Source organism: Chiloscyllium punctatum, chromosome 4 (genome assembly GCF_047496795.1).
Source record: "Chiloscyllium punctatum isolate Juve2018m chromosome 4, sChiPun1.3, whole genome shotgun sequence".
Taxonomy (NCBI): domain Eukaryota; kingdom Metazoa; phylum Chordata; class Chondrichthyes; order Orectolobiformes; family Hemiscylliidae; genus Chiloscyllium; species Chiloscyllium punctatum.
Window position 1 is genome coordinate 65230345 of NC_092742.1, and position 22194 is coordinate 65252538.

A 22194-nucleotide genomic window follows, 5' to 3' on the forward strand; every position below is an offset into this window, starting at 1 on the left:
ATTCCATTGATTTTGTAACTTTTATCACATCACCTTTGATGAGAGTGGGAAATGTGTTAACCATTCACTGTGAAAATGATCTTAGATTTCATAAATTGAATACATAGGCTTTGTAGGTTTTCTTTATCCTCAGTGCATTAGGTTTAATGTTGTAGAAAAGGTTCTGCTAAATGATTGCTTAGCCAGAACTGGTATTTCTAGTACTCAAGAGTGCAAAGGTCATTTTTCACAATGCAGTTTCACCTAAAGATCTTTTTCAGTGCAAGAATGTTGACTGCTAAGGAATGAGTAACAGTTGCGAAGAAAAAAAGTCTGACACAGAATGGCTGTGATCCATGAATCCATTAGTGAGTTAAACAAATGGTGCTGCTGTTCTTGACAATTCTGCAGTACTCAACCGTTTCCAAGACATCTGAACAGATATTCAATAGTATAAAATAGAATACAATTCATTTATATAGAATACAAGATGGGAAATAAAGGGAAAGGTTGGTTTATGGCAAATTAAGCCAGTTGACCTTGTAATGCTAACTTAAACTGATTACAAGGTATAAACTTTGTACAACGTCGTGTCACATAAGTATAAACACTTGAAGGGAAGAAGACACATCCCAAAATTTCTGGGTTGAACTGAAGAGTTGACAAGTGTGGCACTGGAAAACCACAGCTGGCCAGGCAGAAGAGCAGGAGAGGCAACATTTTGGACATATTCCTGATGAAGGACTTATGCCTGAAACATCGACTCTCCAGCTCTCCGGATGCTGCCTGACCAGTTGCGTTTCCAATGCTACACTTTTTGACTCTTGATTCTCCAGCATCTGCAGTCCTCACTTTCTCCCCATTGAACTCAAGAGGCGAAGCAAGAGTGACAAGCCTTGACATTGACTGTGGCATCAAGGAATCCAAGCAAAGCTGGAATCAATGGGAATTGGAGAAAGTCTCTACTGGTCAGAGTCATATTTAGCATAAAGAGACTATGGCTGCTGGAAGCCAATCATCTCAGTCCCAGGACATCACAACAGGAATTCCTCAGGATAATGACCTATACCAACCATCTTCAGATGCTTTATCAATCACAATGCTTTCATCTTGCCTTCCTTGCTCAGTCCTTTGAATGTAGGTGGGAAGACATGTTAAGGTTGGACAGGATATTGGTGAGACCTCTTCTGGTCCAGTTCTGGTTGGCCTGTTCTTGGTACGATATTATTAAGCTAGAGAGGATTCAGAAGAGATGTTCCAGGATGTTGCTAGGTTTGGAAGGTTTGAGTTATAGAGAGGAGCTGGATAGGCTGGGGTCTTTCTCATTGGAGCATAGGGGATTTAGAGGTGACCTTGTAGAGGTTTATAAAAATCATGAGGGATGTAGATAGTGTTAGTAGTAAGTATCTTTTCTCTAGAATGGGGTTTTCAAGGCTGGGGGGCATATTTTTAAGATGAGAGGAAAGAGATTTAAAAAAGACATGAAGGGCAACTTGTTTACACAGAGGGTGGTTCATGTGTGGAATGAACTTCCTGAAGAAGTGATGGATGCAAGCACAGTTACAATGTGTAAAGGACACTGATAAGGAGGGACATGGGTTAGATGCAGGTAGGTGGGACTAGTTTAGTTTGGGATTATTTTTAGCATGAACTGGTTGGACCAAACTGTCTGTTTCTGTGCTGTATGACTCTGTGCAATCATCAGAGAATTGATTAGAGTCAATGTTCAGCACCATTTGTGACTCTCAGACACTGAAGTAATATGTGTCCATACGCAGTAAGACCTGGACAACATCAGGCTTGGGTTGAAAAGTGGCAAGTAACACCAATCAAGTGCCAGGCAATGACCATCTCCAACAAAAGAGAATCTAACCTTCATTCCTTGACATTCAATGGGATTACCATCATGAACCCCCACTGTGAACATCCTGGGCATTGATTGACAAGAAACTGACCTAGATCAGTTATATGAATACAAGAGCAATCAGAGGCTGGGAATTCTGTGGCAAGTAATACATCATGACTCCCTGAAGCCTGACCACCATCTGGAAGGTACAAGTCAGGAGTGGGATAGAAGGCTGTCCATTTGGCTGGATGAATGCAGCTTCAACACTTAACTTGCTCAACATTACCAGGATAAAGCAGCCCACTTGACTGACACCCTAGCCACCACTTTAACCATTCAGAAACCTCCACCACCAATGCACATGAGCAACAGTGTGCGCCCTTCAAAGATGTCATGCACCAACTTACCAAGGCTCCTCTGGCAGCATCTTTCAAACTCAAGGTTTCTACTAGCTAGAAGAACAAGGGCAGAGATTAACCTCCTGAACTGACAGGGTCTGCAAGTTTCCATCTATGCCACACACTATCCTGGCCTGGAATTATCATTTTTCTTTCACTGAGTCCAAATACTGGAACTCTGAAATGACAATGTGGGTGTATACACATGAGTTTTAGCAGTTCAAGAAGACAAATCACTCTCACCTTTGAAGGGGAAACTGATAATAAATTTTGGCCGAGCTAATCATGCCCACATCCTTTGAAAGCATGAAAAGAATTTTGTTCACTCATTATGACAAGGTTGCTCTGATATGCATTAGGGCACAATGCAAATGGAGGCCCTATTCCTCTTCCTTCCCCTCGTCGTCCTTCTTCAAACAAAGTTTGTCCTTTTCCCTTTCATTCTACAGGCCAAGAAGGATATAAATGACTGCACCAGCATCAAAACGTTCGACCTGAGCCAGAAAGCTTATATCTGACCCAGTCAGATAAGAAATTATATAAGCATCTTCCTTTGAAATTGTGGACGTGACTTCTGATGCAGGTTCTAATTAAAATGCAGCGCAACAAACCAAGCAGGCAGCATCGGAGTGAATTTTCCCAGAAAGCTCACCTCCTTTTATAGTACCAGTTACCAAATTATGGAAAGTTGACAAAGTTTACAAATTCCAAAGATACTTTGAAAAGCACTGGCAGGAAGATAATGGGTGAGGCAAGTGGTTGAGGGGTCAGTGGGACACCTGGGTGAGGGAGGTTGGGTGTCAGGGGAATGAAAATGGGTGGCAAGAGGGTAGGGGAGCATGGCAATAAGTGGGTGAAGGCCAGGTTGGCAAGTCCATGGCTAAGGGGACAGGGTGGCAGGTGATAGGACCAGATTGGCAGGTAAGCAGGGGAGATAGTAGAGTATCAGGTGGACAAGAGTATATCTTGGCAAGTGGGCAAGACAGTAGGGTGGAGATGGCTTGAGGGAGGGGTAGGTGTCCATTGGGTAAGGGAATAATTGCCAGTTGGCTGGTGGCGAAATAGGATTAGGTGCCAGATAGGTGAAATGTTATTTCAGCATGTTCAACTTCCCCCATGGCAGATGATGGAATTTGAATCCAATAAATAATCTGGAATTAAGGGTCTAAGGACAACCATGTTGATTATCAGAAAAACCCATCTGATTCATGAATGTCCTTGTCTAACTTGAATCTTTGTTTTTTTTCTTAATTTGTTTAGTGAATAGTTTAAAGTTCTATTGCTACAATAAACTTAAAATCTATTACATTTATTTTAGTATAAACATTCTTCACAATAAACACAAATGTGTTTTGTTTTACAAGAGCAGTATATTTTCTATTGCTCATTAACTCTTTTTCTGAACATGCAAGAAGTATATTCCCGATTTCTAAATAAGCAGTTGCCTTTTAAAGTACAAGTATAGTAGCCTTCATCTCGCACGTTAAGTTGACAAAGCTGTAATTTGAGATATAACAAATATTACAAGCTGAATGGCTGATGCCCATTATTAATGAGGCTTCCTTACCATTGATAGGAGGCTGTCACTGAAGGATTGCTGTGCAAATAGAGTGACTTGAAACTTGCACACAACAGTCTGTCACACTACCTATGAAAGGAAGCATTACCTGGGAAAACTGGCTGTTATCTAAGGGATAACTTGCTGCAACTGCTTTTAATACACAACAAAAACCTGTCAAGGCTCCTTGGTATGTCACGATAACTTGATAGTGGTTTAGCAACCCTATATCTCATTCCATTTGACAAGTCAGCTGAGACCAAACAGTATACACGCTTTGGAAAATATGATGCAGACTCTTCATAAGAGGCTAGTGACAACGAGTAACAAATTGTTCTGTTTTGTGTAACAAGCCACTGAACCATTTTAATCTAAAACAGGCACAATAAATTTAAATCTGCTCATTGTTTGATTAATTAATTGTCAAAATTAGAATGAATGATTTTTACTTGTTCAATGGTAAACATAGATAAATTGATATTTTATTGTCTATTGGTGTAAATGTCTACGGTTATCCAACAACATCAAGATTAGTTCTCTTGTTCTGCTTCAGCCACATGCAAAAAGAACTGTATGTCCAATAAATAATATAAATAAATTGTACCCTACATACTAACAGAGAAAAATTCCAACTGCTAGTGCTCTATGTACAACCAAAGAGTGTGCACAATTGACATGAGCTAAGAATCAGACTCAGCTCAGCTTGTCTTAAAAGTCCAGTATATTGGTAGCTAGGTTGTCACTGCATGCCCAGTCTCATATCCGAGACATTGCCAATTTGGTCTCTGTGGAATCACATACTGGCAATGTAGTAGATTCAGGAAGACATGGGAGGAGGAAAAGGTTTAAACCAAGGGTCTGAATCCAATCCCAAGTAAAAGTATATCATGAATAAAATACGGGCCCAGATATCTGCAGCCATTCTGAACTTGCACAATAATTTTGTCAAAGCATAACAGTCAGGCAATCATTTCTAAGACAGACTTACAGACAGAAGAGGGAGCTTCTGCTCACAAATAAAGGTATGGACAGTGTTATGGCTGTGTAATTATAACATACATATTTTATAAAGGCTGAATTGAAACGTCTAATAAATGGCCAGTAGTCATGTGGTTGATTCACGTTGATTCGCTTCAAATAGAAAAAGCCGACAGCTGATGTGTAATCTCAATCACAAAGGAAATCATTTAGAATGTGATTAAATGTTGGAAAAGACCTTGAGTTTTTGAACACCACTTGGAGGAAGTACTGAGGGTAGCAGGTACATGGAATGTACTGTGGGTGGAAACTTCAGTGTCCGTCACCCAGGCTGGTTCGGCAGTACCACTACTGGTTTGGTTGGCTGAGTACCAAAGAACATACCTATTGGATTGGATCATGGCAACTGGTGAGGGAACCAAGAGGGACAATCTATTTGACTTATCTGCTGAATTTAGAAGGTTCATGATCACAATGATCTAATATAGGCAATCAACAATTTGTAGCAATTTTCTGATAGTTTGTTGAGATTGTTAAGAAGCAGTTTAAATATGATACATTAGTTAATTAGCCAAAAAAAGTATCTGACCATGACAGATGAGAATGCTTCACCAATTCCAAAATTGTTCTGTATAGTGGAGAAGTAGGGGCAGTATTTCAAAGTGGTCGACTGTTTTCTCTGATATAACACAGTCTTTGGTGGTAACAGTCTTTCCCTCAGGCTGATGCAGGGGAACTTCTGGTCTTCTCCTATGAAATTGGTGGCTCATTCCCCTGGATCCTTTCTGTCTGTCTGCCTATCTCTCTCTCTCACACCCTACTGATCTCTGTCGATATAGCTTATTTTGGGGGCTTGTAATCTATGTGTAATGATCACCTATCTAAACCTTCTTGACAATTGAGTGTCAGCTGAACATGATGCCAGAGTGATCAATGTCCCATTGACTATCTCCATTTGAAGGTTAGTTACCATTCCTTCCAAGAACAAAACCTTAGTTTCTAAAACACTGCATTCAAAACAGGTTATAGTAGTACCCACTAAATCCTTTGTTTATGCTTGTAGAAGACTAGTTACTACAATAACACAGTTAAATGATGGCTCATGCTGCACAGGAAATACTAAATACTGAATATTTATAAAATTCCGTTCTAAACTGGACCCCAATTTCCACATACCAGTTGGAAATATATCCATCCATGACAGTATCAGCAGAAGTGCCAAATGCACTTGTGGAGATGAAGTCCCATTTCACAATGAGGGTATGCTCCATCATGTAATGAAACTTACCAATGGGCTAAATTTGAAAACTTCGAATAGATATCACAATTTATTGGGGAGGGCCGTTAACTCAGTTGGCTGACAGCAGCATGGATTCCTTCCTGCACTGGCTGAGGTTACCATGAAGGATATTCCTTTTCAAACTCTCCTGTCTCCTGAGGTTTGGTGACCTCAGGTTAAACATCGGGTGAGCATCCTCTAAGGCGGACTTCGGGATACGCAACAAATCTCTTAAATCCTCTGCATAACCAACTTCCAACTATTGTATCTGCTGAATTCTGATTCTAAGCTTTGAACTTTTCTTTTACCTTTGGAAAGAGAATCTCTTGCAACAGGCCTGCAACAATAATGGATTGATTCTTCTTTCACATGTTATCCATATTTACATTTTCTCTTTGTACAGTATTTTATGTAATGACTGCATTATTTCTTACTTAGTAATTTTCAGTCATGGTTGTATCATAAACTAATCTTTGTTCTTATTTAAAACTAAAGTTGTACTGCTGGTTGTTTTTCAGTTGAAACACACACACAAAAAAACAAGCTACATGAATCCACAGTTCACAGGCCATACTTCAGACAAGCCTGACAATCATGATAGACATAAGTGAGAAGTAACATTGGTAGGGCTCCAAATTTTGAAGATTATAATCCCCCAAGCCTTCTTTGTGACTCTGATTTGATTGGTGAAGATTTTGCAGACTGGTGAGCATTGGCTTTCTGACTGACAAGAGACAGATGTGATGCTCATCACAGATTCAGCCTGACATTGTGATCTGGTGTCACGAAGATGTAACTGTGTGTTTCTTCCTAAGTGGGATTCCATCTTTACCTGTCCCAGGAAACTTGGTGAAATTTTTTAATTGTTTCAATGGACGGACAGGCATATTGTCTATGAACATACCAGCCTGCTAAATTCCAGAACTTCTATCTGAACTTTAACCAAGTGAACCTCTGCAAAATTTTTAATGGATCTTCATTAAGCCACCTTGTAGATTTTCTGGTTTTTCAAATTTGTGAGTGACTACAATCTAAGGCAACAGTTCAAAAGAAAAATTCAAAAGCATTTTGAAATCTTTGACTTAATTGTCCTTGAAGCAATTACAATTTTATATTTATCTGCTTTAGACATAGCCATAGCAACGAAAATCATCTAAGTATCTAAGAGTTAAAGTAGTAGATCTACTATCAAAGATAAAAAATTATGAAGCAATTGGATAAGTGATTAGCTGAATTCTTGAATCACTATACTTTGGTGAAGGTACACTTATTGCAAGGAAGCATCATGATTTTTATACAACAGTGAAGGAATAGCGATATTGTTCCAAATAAGGATGGTGGGTAATGTCATTTGCTCTTGTTTTTCTAGGTGGTATTGTCAAAGAAGGATTGATGAGTTGCTGGAGTGAGTCTTATTGAAGTCTTCATTGCTGTCACTGTGGGCTAACGATGGACAAAGTGAATGTGGTGGATAGGGTGTCAATCAAACCAGTTACTTTGTCCTGGATGGTGTCGTATTTCAAATATTTGGAGCCAAACTCGTTCAGACAACTGGATAGTATTTCATCACACTGCTAAATTATGCTTTGTAGATGGTGGACAGGCTTGGAGGAGACTGGAGTTAGGTGATCTGCTCTTATAGATACAATACTTATGAGGCTGGTACAGTCCACGTGATAGAAATGGATAATCTCCAGCAACGTTGATAATGGGGAATTCAGCAATGGTAATGCTGCTGATTTCTCTCTTTTTGGAGATCATAGAATCCCTACAGTGTGGAAGCAGGCCATTTGGCCCACCAAGTCCATACTGACTCTCTGAAGAGCATCCTACCCAGACACCACCACCCCACCCCAATCCTATCCAAATCACCCACAATTTACCATGGCTAGCCCACCTAGCCTGCACATCACTGGACACTATGGGCAACTTAGCATGGCCAATCCAGTTAACCTGCATATCGTTGGACTGTGGAAAGAAGCCAGAGGACCCAGAGGAAACCCGCACAGACAGAGACAGTCACCTCAGGCTGGAATTGAACACAGGTCCCTGGAAATGTGAGGCAACAATGCTAACCACTGAACCACCATGCCATCTAATATTTTTAGATTAGCCTAAACAGTTTTGACTTCCCTACTTTTAAATATATAAGCATATACACTCTGCATACACACACTATTAAAGTGTTACATTAACATTTGAAATGAATGAAACAGCACCATGTGTGAGTTCATCTTCATATATGCATCTTAAATAAGTTATTTCTACATTTGCATACAAGTTGTCATTTCATTTTTAAGAGTACAAAATGCAATATCTTGTCTGGATTCCAGATACAAAAAATATACATCAACTCATTTACTTTGCTTCTGAGTCATGTTGTCACATCCTTCACTCTTTTTGAATAATCAGTTATAATGGGGAGTGGTTATGTCATTGGACAAAAAATATAGAATACCAAATCAATATGCTGTGGCGACGGGCTTGAACCTGACAATGGTTAGAGATGAAAAAAACTTGTAGATACTGGAATCTAAAGTAGACAGGCAGGTCTGACAATGGCACATTTCATTTCAATAAAAATCTTGAGTAAGAAGTTAGTCAATGGCAACCATGCAACAATTGCTGATTGTCATAAAAACCCATCTGGTTCACTAATGTCGTTAAGGAAAAGAAACCTGCTGTCTTTCCTCAGTCTGGCCTACATGAGACTCCAGATCCACAACAACATAGTTGATTCTTAACTGTCCTCTTGGCAATTAGGGATGAGCAATAAATGCTGACCTAGTTAGCAAGCCCTCATCCCATGAACAAATTAGAAAAAAAACCTTTCATTTCTGGTATCTCATTCTCTCCTTCCTCTACACATTTATTCACTGGTGTGGAAATTCATGTAGCTCAAGACTAATGAGAATTAGACAACCTGTTGTAATCCATGCCTAGTAGTTCCATTGACTTCATTAGAACTGAGCACAAACCAGGATTATAACAAATTTTGATATAAGGCTTTTGAATATATAATATCCTGGGGCAAGTCGAATTTCTCTTCCTGTTGTCTTTGTTTTCAATCTCTTTACATACCTTTTTTTTTGCAGCTGGTCCAGTGGAAGAAGTGTTCATATACCTGTATGATATTTTACTGCCCTTAACTTTAGTGGAATTATTTACATAATTAAAGTAGGAGCAACTGCACTAAAATTGAACATACAAAAATATTACAGAAATACAGTTAGTATTGGTTCATTAATGCTGCCATAAATAATTTCCATACTCTAACTTTCTTTTTATTGGCCCATATTTCCCACTGGTCAGACAGTCGCTACTCCATGGTAGAGACTTAGGAGGGTTCTGATTGGATTAGGTAAAGGTAAGCAAGCTACTCAGGAAATGTTAGTCAGTTAAATAAACAGTCAAACTCGCAAATAACTATTGAACTGACCCCACACTTGCCTCACACACTCACACTATCAGAAGTCCTGATCAAAATCTCCTCTCAAATGCAGAGCTCCCTTCTTTCATACAAAAGAAAGGCTGGAATGCACAAGATGTCACTCCTTGCAAAATATGGACCAGTACGTTTTTTGTTTCCATCATTCTCTCTGTAGGTTTTCTTTGCTCTTGTTTCAATTGTCTTCCTCTTAAGTGAAATCAGCTTGTGTATATAAAAATGTTGACCAGATTTATGGGTCACTTCTAAATAACCAGCATAAATAACTATATGTTTCATATTGGTTCACAAATCATTCACTGAATTTGAGATTGATTTCAGGGTGTGTATAGTGCTCATAAATCCAAGGCAATTTAAGATAAGCTGGAAGCCTCATTAGCAGATACCATAAGGATGGTTGGTGTTAGAAATGAAAATTATTATGAAGCTGGGTGAATCAGTTTACAATCCCATGCACAATAAATCGAATCTGGGAGTATTTGATGTCCAAAACTGATGAACCAAAAAAAAACTGTGCATCCCTGCTGTCCCGCATAAATATCTTATTGTACTGATAAAAATTTAATAATTTCACTGGGTTATATAGATCTGTAATCACATAAGAAAATAAAAATAAAACTACATATTTTGCTCCAGAATTAAATTTTATAATGATTGCCTTTATTCATGGAGAAATAATCATATAAGCCCTGCTATTATTTTGTATCTATGACTCTTCATATCAAGTACTTTCTGACAGATGATGCTGAGATTAAATCACCTACGGTCATTTTAAAATTTTTGAGATGATGAATAAATCTTTGAGAAAACTTTTATTATCTATTATTGCTCCCTGTGATTGAAATTCTCTGTGTGGAATTACAATATGCTTCTAAACATCAGAGTTTAATTTAGCCTAATGATACAAACATGAACTTCTAACTGAGTGAAGAGAGGTGGGGGAGGGTTGATCTGTGATACTATTAAAACTTCAGAGCATAAGATATCCCATAAATCAATTTAAAGGAGACATACTTCAAATTTCAGGTCAACCAATGGTATGTTGAACTGTAATTGGCTTCCTGAACATTGACTCGTCACACTCAGCAGCTAACTGAAAGCTGATCACTCTCCTGAGAACAACATAAGGTAAGCACTTTAATGCTTTGCACAAGCCACAATGGCTAGGCAAAATAAAACTATACAGTTATTGAGAAAAGTGAATGACCATATTAAAAAACATGAATGTAAAACAAGATACATGACCAAGAATGATAACTTAATCTGCAAACTCTGCATTATAGGTTTTGTAAAATATGGTGTTCTTTATACTTTTCTGTGATTAGCTTTCTATTAATTTTAAAATGTAAAATAGCCAATCAAAACACAATTTGTAACATCATCTATTTCAATTATTCCACAGATTCTGCCACACTACAATGAGACTTGATCCTGGACCATCTGGCCCAGGCGTAGGAACTGTTTCATCACAAGATCAGCAATGCTACTAATGTGAAAAACTGATACTTTCTTTTTTTTATTCACTGTTGCCTAAGTAACAATTAATTACACCCAATCTCATGCAGAAGTCAATAAGACCTGCAACTTAAAAGCAAATTTTCAATATTCCTCAGAAAAATGTTGAAAAGTATAGGTTTCGAAGGCAATCCCTGGTTGCTGGGTGAAAGGACACAATATCATCCATTCTGAGCTCAGTAGCAGCTTTGTTTAGAGTTCAGAGAAAAAAAGCTGTTCTTGCTAAAGCTTTTCATTTCCAGTTGATGAAAGTTTTTTATTCAATGGAAATATTAACTTAAGTGAAGAAGGTCATCAGGAAGGGAAATGGAATGCTGGCCCTTATTTCAAGTGGTTTGGAGGAAAAGAGTAGGAACGTCATACTGCAACAGTACAAGGTGTTAGTGAGGCCATATCTGGAGTGTTTTGAACAGCTTTGGTCCCTTTATTTAAGAAAATATATTATTTTATTGGAGGCAGTTCAGAGAAAGTCCATAGAATGATCTCTGGTATGGAGGGATTGTCTTATGAGTAAAGTTTAAACACCGCTCATTGGAATTTAGAAGAATGAGGGGTGATCACATTGAAATATATAGGATTCTTAATGAACTTGACAGGGTAAAACTAGGAGGATATTTCCACTCCCAGACTGTGATTAGGAGGCACTTCTTCGCTCAGATATTTCAGAGTCTTTGAAATTCTTTGCCAGAGAGTTCCAGGCAGAGTCCTTACATATATTTAAGGCTGGATAGATAGATTATTGATCAGTAGGGAATTAAGTCATGGGAAAGGTCAGGAAATTGGGCATGAAGAGAGTCATCTCAGCAACTTTTGTGAACAGGAACCACTGGTTAAGCAGTCAATTCCATGTGTGAACCGTGCAGGTTTAGCGGTTTAGCTCCAGCAGTGCGGCTCTGCCAGTTTTAGCTTATTTAGCTTCAGTAATGCTCCTCTGCACACCTGGGAGTTCTTAATCTTTGACTCTGTTAACCTCCACCTCAGCTGAGTGCAAACTCTGTTTTGGAAAAATAAAACCCATTGAGTGCAGATTTCCAGCTAGCTTGATTTAGAGACTTGTAAACATGGTTTTGGGCTTCTGCATATTAGACACCACAATGAAAAGAAAATAAATACTTCCAAAATGCAAGAAAATAAATGCATTACAAAGCTGCTTACTCTACTTCCACGAATGTCTGTAAAGTTCAATTTAGTAGTTTCCCCCACCCCCACCTGACAGCTTGAGAGTATAACAATCTAGCTAAAAGGTAAAGGTTCAGAAGTCAGTCAGAACTGTCTTGTCAATTACCTTTTCTTATACAGTTATTTAATTCGAAAAACAACTATTTACAAAAATAATTGATCTTAAACGCAGTTATTTAAGTTTATAGATGCCAGTAAGATACTGTCCTACAGAGATAATAAAATAACCCACTAATCACCCTTATATTGCCACATGCACACAATCATCTTTGCTCCTAGTACTAGCACAAGAACAAGTTTATGCAGACTATAAAACTGTCAGCTCTCAATAAACAAATGTATCCCCAGTGGGTTCACTTTTGCTGTCTACAAACTTACTACAGTATCTAATCACCATTTATCATCTACAAAGTAACTATAGTATACAAGCACCACTTATCAAGACTAGAATACATAAGATTTTACTATCAATGAAATAGAAAAATGTATTAAATGGATGGATTTAGAGAGTTAAGAATAATTAATTCCTCATCTAAACAGTGTTGGCAGTAAGGTGATTGAGTAACGTAGCATTTTCTTAACAGATAACTCAGTGCCTTTTTATGAATTAAATGCAGACAGAATGTTTTCTTTTATTTTCTAGTGTTAGTGTGGTCAACCTGTAAACTGCAAATCTGCCTATAGCACGTCCATTATAAGTGAACATTCAAATGATGAGCAAAAAGAAGAGCACCATATAAATGCTCTGTTAATGCAATGTTAAACTACATTATCCACATTTTGCCAAAGAATGATCAAGCTTTTCAGTTGAAGGACAAGAATTAACCATTGCACATATATCACTGAAAAGAAATCTCAGCTGGTATCTTATACATTTTCCCAGAAGATGGAATTAATGAGAAATGGGAGACGGAAAAAATAAATATAGGATGTCAATATCCTTTAACATTTTGCAAGATCATTAAATGTATAGAACAAGAGAATTCAGAGATATTACTTTCCAAAATTAGTAATTAAAATGAATGAATTAAAGATTGGTTATTAGTTAATAATATAATTTGTTGAACATTTAAAAGCCAATGGTAAAACCCAACTATGTAGATAATTCTAATTCAAGTGGATACTCAAATGAAACTGGATATAGGTATAATTATAGCTCCAAAAATCAAAGACATCTTCACAAGACAAATCTACTGCAAGTCCAATAAAGCATAATTGGATTAACAGTACAGAATTTAATGTTGGACATGATGTATGTAGAATATTCCTACATGCTGGCTCAGAATGGATGCTTTATCTATTACTTTATCTTGGCTTGATTTAAAACATTTGTGATAAGAGTGTCACGGTGAACATCTACTTAGATGTCAGTAAAAAGAACTTTTAGGTCCCAGTGAATTTAAATTGGCAATACAAATCATGGTGCAGGGCCTGACTTGACTTGAGGCAAGTGGAGTCAAGTTCAAGGCAAGTATTTGTCTCACACTTTCATGGTGCAATACAGAGATCGCCTGTTCACTTCTTCACCTATTTAGCCTCAATTTAACTGTCTAACTTTAGGGAAACAGTTTTGTCTATGCTTGAATTCAGGTGCAGGTAGTGCCTTCTCCTATACAGTTCAGTTAAAGTTAGCGTAAAGAAGAAATTAAAGAGAGAGAAAAAAATTAACATTTCAAGTCAGTAAACCTTCATCAGAACTGGGAATATGTGGGGATTCAACAGTTCAAAGGTGAGACAGGAAAAGGCCAGTCAGACAGTAAAGAATAAAAGGCAAGTTATATGATGGAACAGAAGGCAGTAGAGACTAAATGGCAAAGTAATGATATAAGGAAAAAGAGAGGAAAAAAGCTATGTATCATCAAAAGAAACCTTTCCCTCCGCAGTACTCTAGTCCACTCCTCAATCACCCCAATCCAATCTCCTTCCTTTGGCACCTTACTATGCAAACACAGGAGTTGAAACATCTGCTCTTGGACATCTTCCCTTGTCAGTGCCTAAGGCCCCCACATATTTTCCATGTACAACTGTGATTTACTCACGCCTGTACTTCTTTCAGTTTAGTAGACTGGATTCACTATTCATCCACAACTTCATGGCATGTTGACATGCTCATTCTGTTAAAAGAATGATTTCTAATTAAAGGACCCACACAATGATTCAGCAAACCTAACAAGTAGGTGGATTTCTCAGGCAGTACGAAATGCAAGAAAGGAAGGGAGACCTGGAAAGGCTGAACCACTTAGTGTCTCACTCTTACTTGGAGATCCTGTTGTGGAATTTGAGAAGCTACTGAAGGAAGAGGACAACCGCTCCAACCAAGCAGGCATGTTGAAGTGGCGAGAGAAATCATCAACAAGAGTGTAATCTTTCCAACCTGGAGACAGAACACCTAGAGAATCCAGGATTTCAGAAGGTCGTGATACTTTTGGATGGCAAGCCACTCATTCTGACTAGCTCAACACTCCACAGGACTACACATCTTGCAGCGCCAGACCCTGTGTTGAGGATGCTACCTCCTTCGAACTCAATCTCAGTGTTCATCACCTCTGTCCTATGGATAGGCTGAGAAGAAAGTAGCTGGTGGTCTTACGACTGCTGCTGGAGCAGTTGTGGTCTTGTAACTCTGTTTTTGACCCTCAGTGGAAAGGCAAAAGCTGTTCCCATGCTGCAGTGACATTTGGCTGCAGAAGGCAAATAAGTACCAGACAGCTGAAGTGCTTTCCAAGACATTGACAATTATCTGACCAGAGAAAACATTTGGAACAACAGTTTTTTGAATGCCATGACTGAAGTTCCTCAATTTTGCTGCTCAATACCTTCATAGTTTTTTTTTCATGGTTTCACTTAAAATGACCTTCTAATGTCCTATCAATTTGCTGGCTGTGAAGGATTGCCAATATATCGGGGAATGGGTCCCATAGCTGGGAAATCCAGATTTCAAGATTAATGGACATCATAACTGACTTCTAGACAACTTCAAAAGCTACTCTGTCAATAGCCAGAAGAGATAGGATCATGTTATAATTGCCTCCTGATGCCAATTTGATGTTTTTTCCCAATCCATCAAACATGAATCACATCGAACAGTTTGAGAGAATCCTGCCCAATTAGCTCTGTTCCTCTCTCTGTACAGATGCTGCCAGACTGACTGAATATTTGCAGTATCTTCTGTTCTTACTTTAGATTCTCAGTGTCCATAGTGGTTTTCTCCCACAGAATCAAATGGCTCTACTTGACAAGATATGATCTACATCTTCTCGTCTCAGTTGGCAGGTCAGGCAGCATTTGGACTGAGACCAATAAATGCAGCAATTTTAAGCACATTGATTTTCATTGAATGATCAATGCACATCAATGATCAACTAATCTCTGAAATTTGGGCCACATGAGTTTTTAGTCTTCATCAGCTACACAGTACATGCAATATGCAATGGGCAGCTTGTGTTGTTTAAATAGTTGTTCTAATTAATTTGCATTAATTGTAGGCTAATAGTCTACAGAACTTGAAGTTCCAGTGTGTAAATTACAGAAGTACAAAGATTATATTTTTCTACAATTCTACAATCACAATTTAAGACAGAATTTGGGTCACATAAACTGCCGAAATGAATATGATACCTGCTCGCATAGTAATCAATGGAATGCCAAACACAACTATTCTTGAAATGAATTAAACTGCTATTTTCCTGACCCACCAGCAGCCACTCCTTGAATTCCTTTGTTAAAGTTATCTCCTTTATATCTGTGAATTGTCCTTAGTGTTTTTCATTGAACTTGAAGTAATCAGAGTATTTTGCAGCTTCCCTTCTCGAAATTTGATTCCAATTGTCCTGCTAAAATGCATTTTTGAGTGGTCCATTCTGTCCTGCTAATTTAACATAAATAAGATCCTGTCAAATCTATCGCATTCTTTGTTTCATGAACTCAAATCAGACTGCCAGTTCTAATTGTACACCCCTTTACTCTCAAGGTATGCGTCTTCAAACTTTTCCTGACCTGTGTTATGTTATCATAACAATTTATCTTACTCCAGATCAAACATTCCTATAACATGAAAGTTTGCCTCACTCACAATATCACACCAGATGGTCCTGTTATCCTTTTAGCAAGACTTAAGGTTATAGAAGCTAAGATTAATTGTCAAGTTATTATCACCTTTAAAATTTACACCGAACCATCAATGATGAAACTCACCTTGGCCATTTCACATGCAGATCTGGTTGTCCATGTCGCAATCTATAGTTGTGCCCCCCTAGCAAATCATTTGGTCTTGTCTTGAGCATCTCCAAAGTTTTCACATGAATGTGTGCAAAATCATGTACTTTAAAATGGATTGATATTATGATATATCACCAAAATTACACCTAGGGCTATCCGCCTCTCTAGTGTCTAATTACATTGTAATTGATGCCTGAAAATCTTTCCATTTTCTCACAAATTCCTCATAGTTTTGACATCTACCCAGTCACTTACTTTGCGTAAACATCCTTTCCAGAATTATTCAAATTTATGCTCTAATATATGGGTGATTATGAGATGAGCAGTAAAACTTCCATTGCACTATTCTGAAGTAGTTCTGGTGAGTTATCCCCAAGTGTCCTGACAAATATTTTTCTCAATCATTATTATACCAATCAGATTATCTGGTCACTATCACATTGTTATAAGATGTGCATTTGCTGAGCACAAATGAGTTTTGTCTTTCCTACATTGCAAAAGTGACTGCATTTCAAAACATACTTTTTTGGTTGTGGAGTGCCTTCAGCAGTGATCATGAAGAGATCTATAAATGCAACTCTTTTTTTTGCCTTTTTGTTTTAACAAAGTTTTCATAGTCCAGCTAGACCATAGAGCTGCTCTCTCATTAGAGAGAGATGATTGGTGGTGGTTTAACCTGAGGGTAACCACACCTTAAGCAAGGGATGGATTTGAGAAGGAGAATCTTTCATGATAGCCATAACTGGTGCAGGAATTGAATCCACGCTGTTGGTATCACTCTGCATCTCAGAACACTCATCCAGCCAGCTGAGCTAACTGATCCCCTTGTATTAATATAAATTACATGGCAAAATACATGTTTTGGAGGCTTGGCATTATACAAGAAAATTAAGATTGGAATAACTTTTTAACATTTTTCAATTGCTCTTGGTTTATTTATAAACTTCTTTCAGATCACATGCCCTCAATCTTCAAAAGTTTCATAGTCACAAATCAACCTCTTGAATAATTACTGGGCAGCACGGTGGCACAGTGGTTAGCACTGCTGCCTCACAGCGCCAGAGACCTGGATTCAATTCCCGCCTCAGGCGACTGACTGTGTGGAGTTTGCACATTCTCCCCGTGTCTGCGTGGGTTTCCTCCGGGTGGTCTGGTTTCCTCCCACAGTCCAAAGATGTGCAGGTCAGGTGAATTGGCCATGCTAAATTGCCCGTAGTGTTAGGTAAGGGGTAGATGTAGGGGTATGGGTGGGTTGTGCTTCGGCGGGGCGGTGTGGACTTGTTGGGCCGAAGGGCCTGTTTCCACACTGTAAGTAGTCTAATCTAAAAAAAAATTAGAATCAAATGCTGTACCCTTCCTGATGAAACATTGTTTTAAAGCAGTGGCCAAGACTCCTGTAACTGGTGGCATCAGCTTGCCCTCTTTGAATTTGGAACCTAGGAATAAAAGAAAATGAATTTTAGTAAATCCAGCTAAAAAAATGAGTTAAGTACAAGCTATCTCCATTCATTGTTGCCATAAAATAGCTAAAGCATGCCAGGCAAAAATGTATTTCCAAAGACAAACATGAAGTTGAAGTTCATTGATATGTACTCATCTAGACCGAAAAAAATCAATTCATAAAGAAAATACCAATTTAAACAGTATGACAAGAAGGTGCTAAGTGGTGGGTTATGTTGGCATGGAGTCAGTATCTAATACAAGCAAAATGTATTTGCATAGGTACTGTGTAGCAGCAAATAAACATCCTATTGTTTGCTCTCCAGATAAACAAAATCATGACTGTATAAATCTAGGCATGGAGAATTGAGATATTATTCTTTTAATTTCTAAAAATGGCTTACGGAATCCAGTAATCATAAATGAAAATGTTTATCCTTGTTTGATTTAGATTATAAAATGCATTAAAATTCTAGATTTTTTAAAGAACAAGTATTTTGTTTAATGTCACAAAAAGTTCTGTAACTGGTCAATGAATACGTATCACAACTCAGTATTCCCATCGTCTCCAATTCAGGAGGAGGAGTTAACTCATGAAATACATTTTTGGACTTAAGTCAATTGGCTAGCGGTAGTTGGCACCAAGGATTGCTAGTTGTAAAGTTCACACAGCATTTTTCACACTATAACTGAGTCGAGATGTGGAATGATGTACTGTGGCTGCTGCTTGGCTGATACCAGCCTCCATGGACAGAGAATAACAAGGGACATGCACTGAGATCATGGTGTCCAATATAGAGATCCTTTGGAGTGAGTGGAAGCTGGAGTCACCAGGTACCCACTCTGATTTCCATGTCGAGATTGCTTGATGTCTCGCTTTTTTGGCTAGGTATGACAGGAAGCTGAGCATTAGTGAGGTGAGCTGGACCACTAATAGGTGTTTGTCATGCTATAAGTTCCTTAATTCGCAATTCACTATTGACTGGCGAGGAACTTGCCATGCTGCTTGTCAAAAAAATTATAAGACGATGTGAGATGTTTCAAATTTTGAACTAGGCCTCACCAGACTCTTTGTCCAATTCTGCCCCAAATCTCAACATTGCCCACATCACTTAGACATTTACAAGACTCTACCATTAATAGGCAACATTTAGAAACAAATCTTATAGATCAAAGAGAACTGATTGTAAAACAAAATACAGAATGCTTTTGTGGAAGGAGTACCTGCAAAAATGAAAACAATTTGCATTTTTCAGATTTGTCAACTGAAAAGTGATACTTCATTATTTGCCTTCAACCTGAATCAAATCATAAATCAATACATTAATGAATTACATTTCAGACCAAGTTCAGTATATATTGAATGAAAATGCAAACAAACTAGGCAGCTTGAATTTGCATGTTTGTGTTTTAAATGCCAGTATAGAGAAAATAAAATGACATGATTGAAAAAAATAAACCAAGTCAATTTTAACACCACAACTTTGATCCATTCTTAAAATCTTTCAATTTAGCAATAGTTGAAAGCAATTCTTTAAAATAGTGAATAAAGCAGGGTTAAAACAAAGAATGCTTAGTTCCTATAAATAATGGGGAGGGTAAAAAGGTTCTTTTGATGAATAGGGTGAATAGATTGGTGAAAGGGGTCAGGATTGATTTGAGCCAGTTACTGTAAAGGACAGTTAATTTTCCAGAATATTTCAAATTCACACCACTAGGAGAAGAGTATTTTGACACCAGCACAGCTGTCAAAATTGCATATATTTACTTAATTTCCGCATGATCATTATTACATTTGGTACTTAGTTCTTCAACTGATTCCTTTCAAAGTATGGAAAAGTTGAAATTAATCTGTTTCCCTAGTATGGCATTGGTCAATAGAAACCATAATCCAAAAGGTTTGTTTTTATAAATACTGCAGACAAGTACTACTTTTACTGTGGTTGGAAAGGAGCCATTTTTTGAAGAGTCTAATTAACTCCATAAATAGTGAACTAAGGCTGACCAAAATTGTTTACAGAACCCACAGGGGAATCTGTTGGTTCCTGAAGATTTATCATTTTGCATGTTGTAAAAGGTTCCTTTGACAATTGTACTCAAAGCTTCAAATCATCCAATAATTAGTGAAATACTTTCAATGACAAACAAATTAAACATGAGTAAGATTAATTGCAGAAATATGTTGTCTGGTTCAAAATTTGTTCACTAGCATGTCACTCAGTTTCCTATCTAAACAAATATCTATTTATTAAATATCTCACGTTCAAAAAGGATTAACAATTGCATTGAGAAGTATAAATCTTCTGTTCACTTTATAAATTATTTATTTCTCACATGAACTGTTTATGTATTATGGTTTCTGCTACCAAACTTCCTCATTCCTCATGTATACAATTAATCATCAACAAGCCTTACTGAGATGCAGAATGTATATAAGATTCAGAGTAGCTCATTTAACTGCCAACACAAAAGAAATAGCCAAAACCTCCTCCTCACCAAAATGTAGATGTTTAGTTAACTGCAACAAACTTAACAGGCTAGTTTATGCAATTTGAGTTGATACATAGTGATTTTAGCATTCAGTTAACATTGCTCTGCATATCGTCTACAAAATCATCTGTAGTACTCTGCAGATTTTCAATTTCAATCTGTTCCGAGCAACAAGTTACATGCACACTGAAATATGTTCATGCATGGGATGCTAAAGTCTCACAACCTGGATTGCAGTTGTCTTGGAATGCCTTTGCCATTGGACCAAGGCCATTCTCTGTTGAGCCCATATGCAAGGCTTGTGCAAGAATTAGCCCATATTGAAAAAAATGCACAAAGATCTTCCACTCATCAAACTGAACAATGGGACTTGGAACATCAGCACGTTCATGGACAACTTTAAGAGATACAGATATCACATTGACATCATAGCTCAAAGTCCCTATGAAAAAAGCATGGCAGCAACATTACAATGTAAAGTGTTGGGTAATTGAGTCCAGTTTCTGTTATGCCATATATTCCCAAATAGACCATGTCACCATGCAATCCCCTCTAGACCTAGCTTTCACTAACATCTTTGTCACTTTCCATGAGTAGTGTGTTTTAAACAGAATAACCGCTAACCTCCTAACCATTGCATGATCTGACATGTCGATGCAGCTACATCTAAGGATTTCCCGACATACCATAACAGATTTCATCTTACACTCAGATTCACCTTTGAAATGCAGCAGTCAAATCAATTTCCTTGATGTGCTGGTTGAGAAATCTGTTCACTACCACCTACCACAAACCTATGAGCCCTGGTCAATAAATGCCTTGGGGCTCCTACAGTTCCATGCATTACAGCATCAACCTTAGTGGCACCTCATGTTTGGAATCATGTACTCAACATGTAAACCTGATACTGAGATAGTGCGATTCTGTGTAATGACTATACTGATCAAATCTTCCATGAATTTGCACTGTGTATTGAACAAACTCACAGAAGGGCCATTTTCATGCCTGGAAAGCCTACTACCCTGAAAAGGGAAATGTCTCAAAAATTTGAGCAAAAGATACAGTTAACTGTCTTTCACTGAAACTTTGCAGTAAAGACACAAGTGATATTTGCCACTAATAGGATGCTGCTATCAAGCTAAAAGGATGTCCAGCCCACCATACAAATTTGTGCTAGTTTGATGCCAGGAATGTATGCCATAGTTCGCAATAACTGGCAGGTCACATCAAACAACATCTCCCTTTGACTGTCACAGTAAGCATGTGCCAACCATGCTCATCCAGTCCCTGTATGCAAAATTCAAACACAGCGTCCAACATGAGATGTGATTATACCATTCGCAACATTTACTAAATATTTAAACTCACCAAGAATTATTCAAGAAATCAGTTTCAGATTATCAGTTGTGCTTGTAATTTGATTCACATACTTGTGGTGTAAGGTACATTTAGTTACACAAAGGATTCTGTCCTTTTTCGGCAAAAGAATATGTCCAAATATTGTACATTTTCACTGAGGACAGAGCTTAGAGACAGGAAATCCTTGTTGTATCCCCGTACTGATGTCTGTCTTATCATGACTTGCCTTGTTTGAATTTTAGTCATTAAGTAAACAAGTTAAGAAGGCATGCTGCATCTCCATGCCAACCACAATACAAGCAAACAGCATTCTCTTCTCATGCTATATAAGTTATTGTTTCCTTTCTAAAGTTGGTTTTCTTGAACTGCAATCCTGCTCAGTGCGTGACAAAATATTCTGATATCATGCCTCTTTTCAGCAATGCTTTAAGTACTGTACAATCAAACAATTATTGACAGTGTGTTCAGTTGTGGGACCACACTTTATGAAGAATTGTAAAGTCTTAG

At 37.8% G+C, this 22194-nt stretch overlaps 1 protein-coding gene across 7 annotated transcripts in view; it reads right to left on the reverse strand.

The window, feature by feature from the left end:
- The window catches only part of slc25a21 (solute carrier family 25 member 21), a 565742-nt gene that overhangs the window by 60254 nt on the left and 483294 nt on the right, over positions 1-22194 (reverse strand). For all 7 annotated transcript variants that reach the window (XM_072568920.1, XM_072568916.1, XM_072568915.1 and 4 more), the window contains one exon: positions 17751-17834. In XM_072568920.1, coding sequence (XP_072425021.1) covers positions 17751-17834 — 84 coding nt within the window. The remainder of the gene's footprint in view (positions 1-17750; positions 17835-22194) is intronic.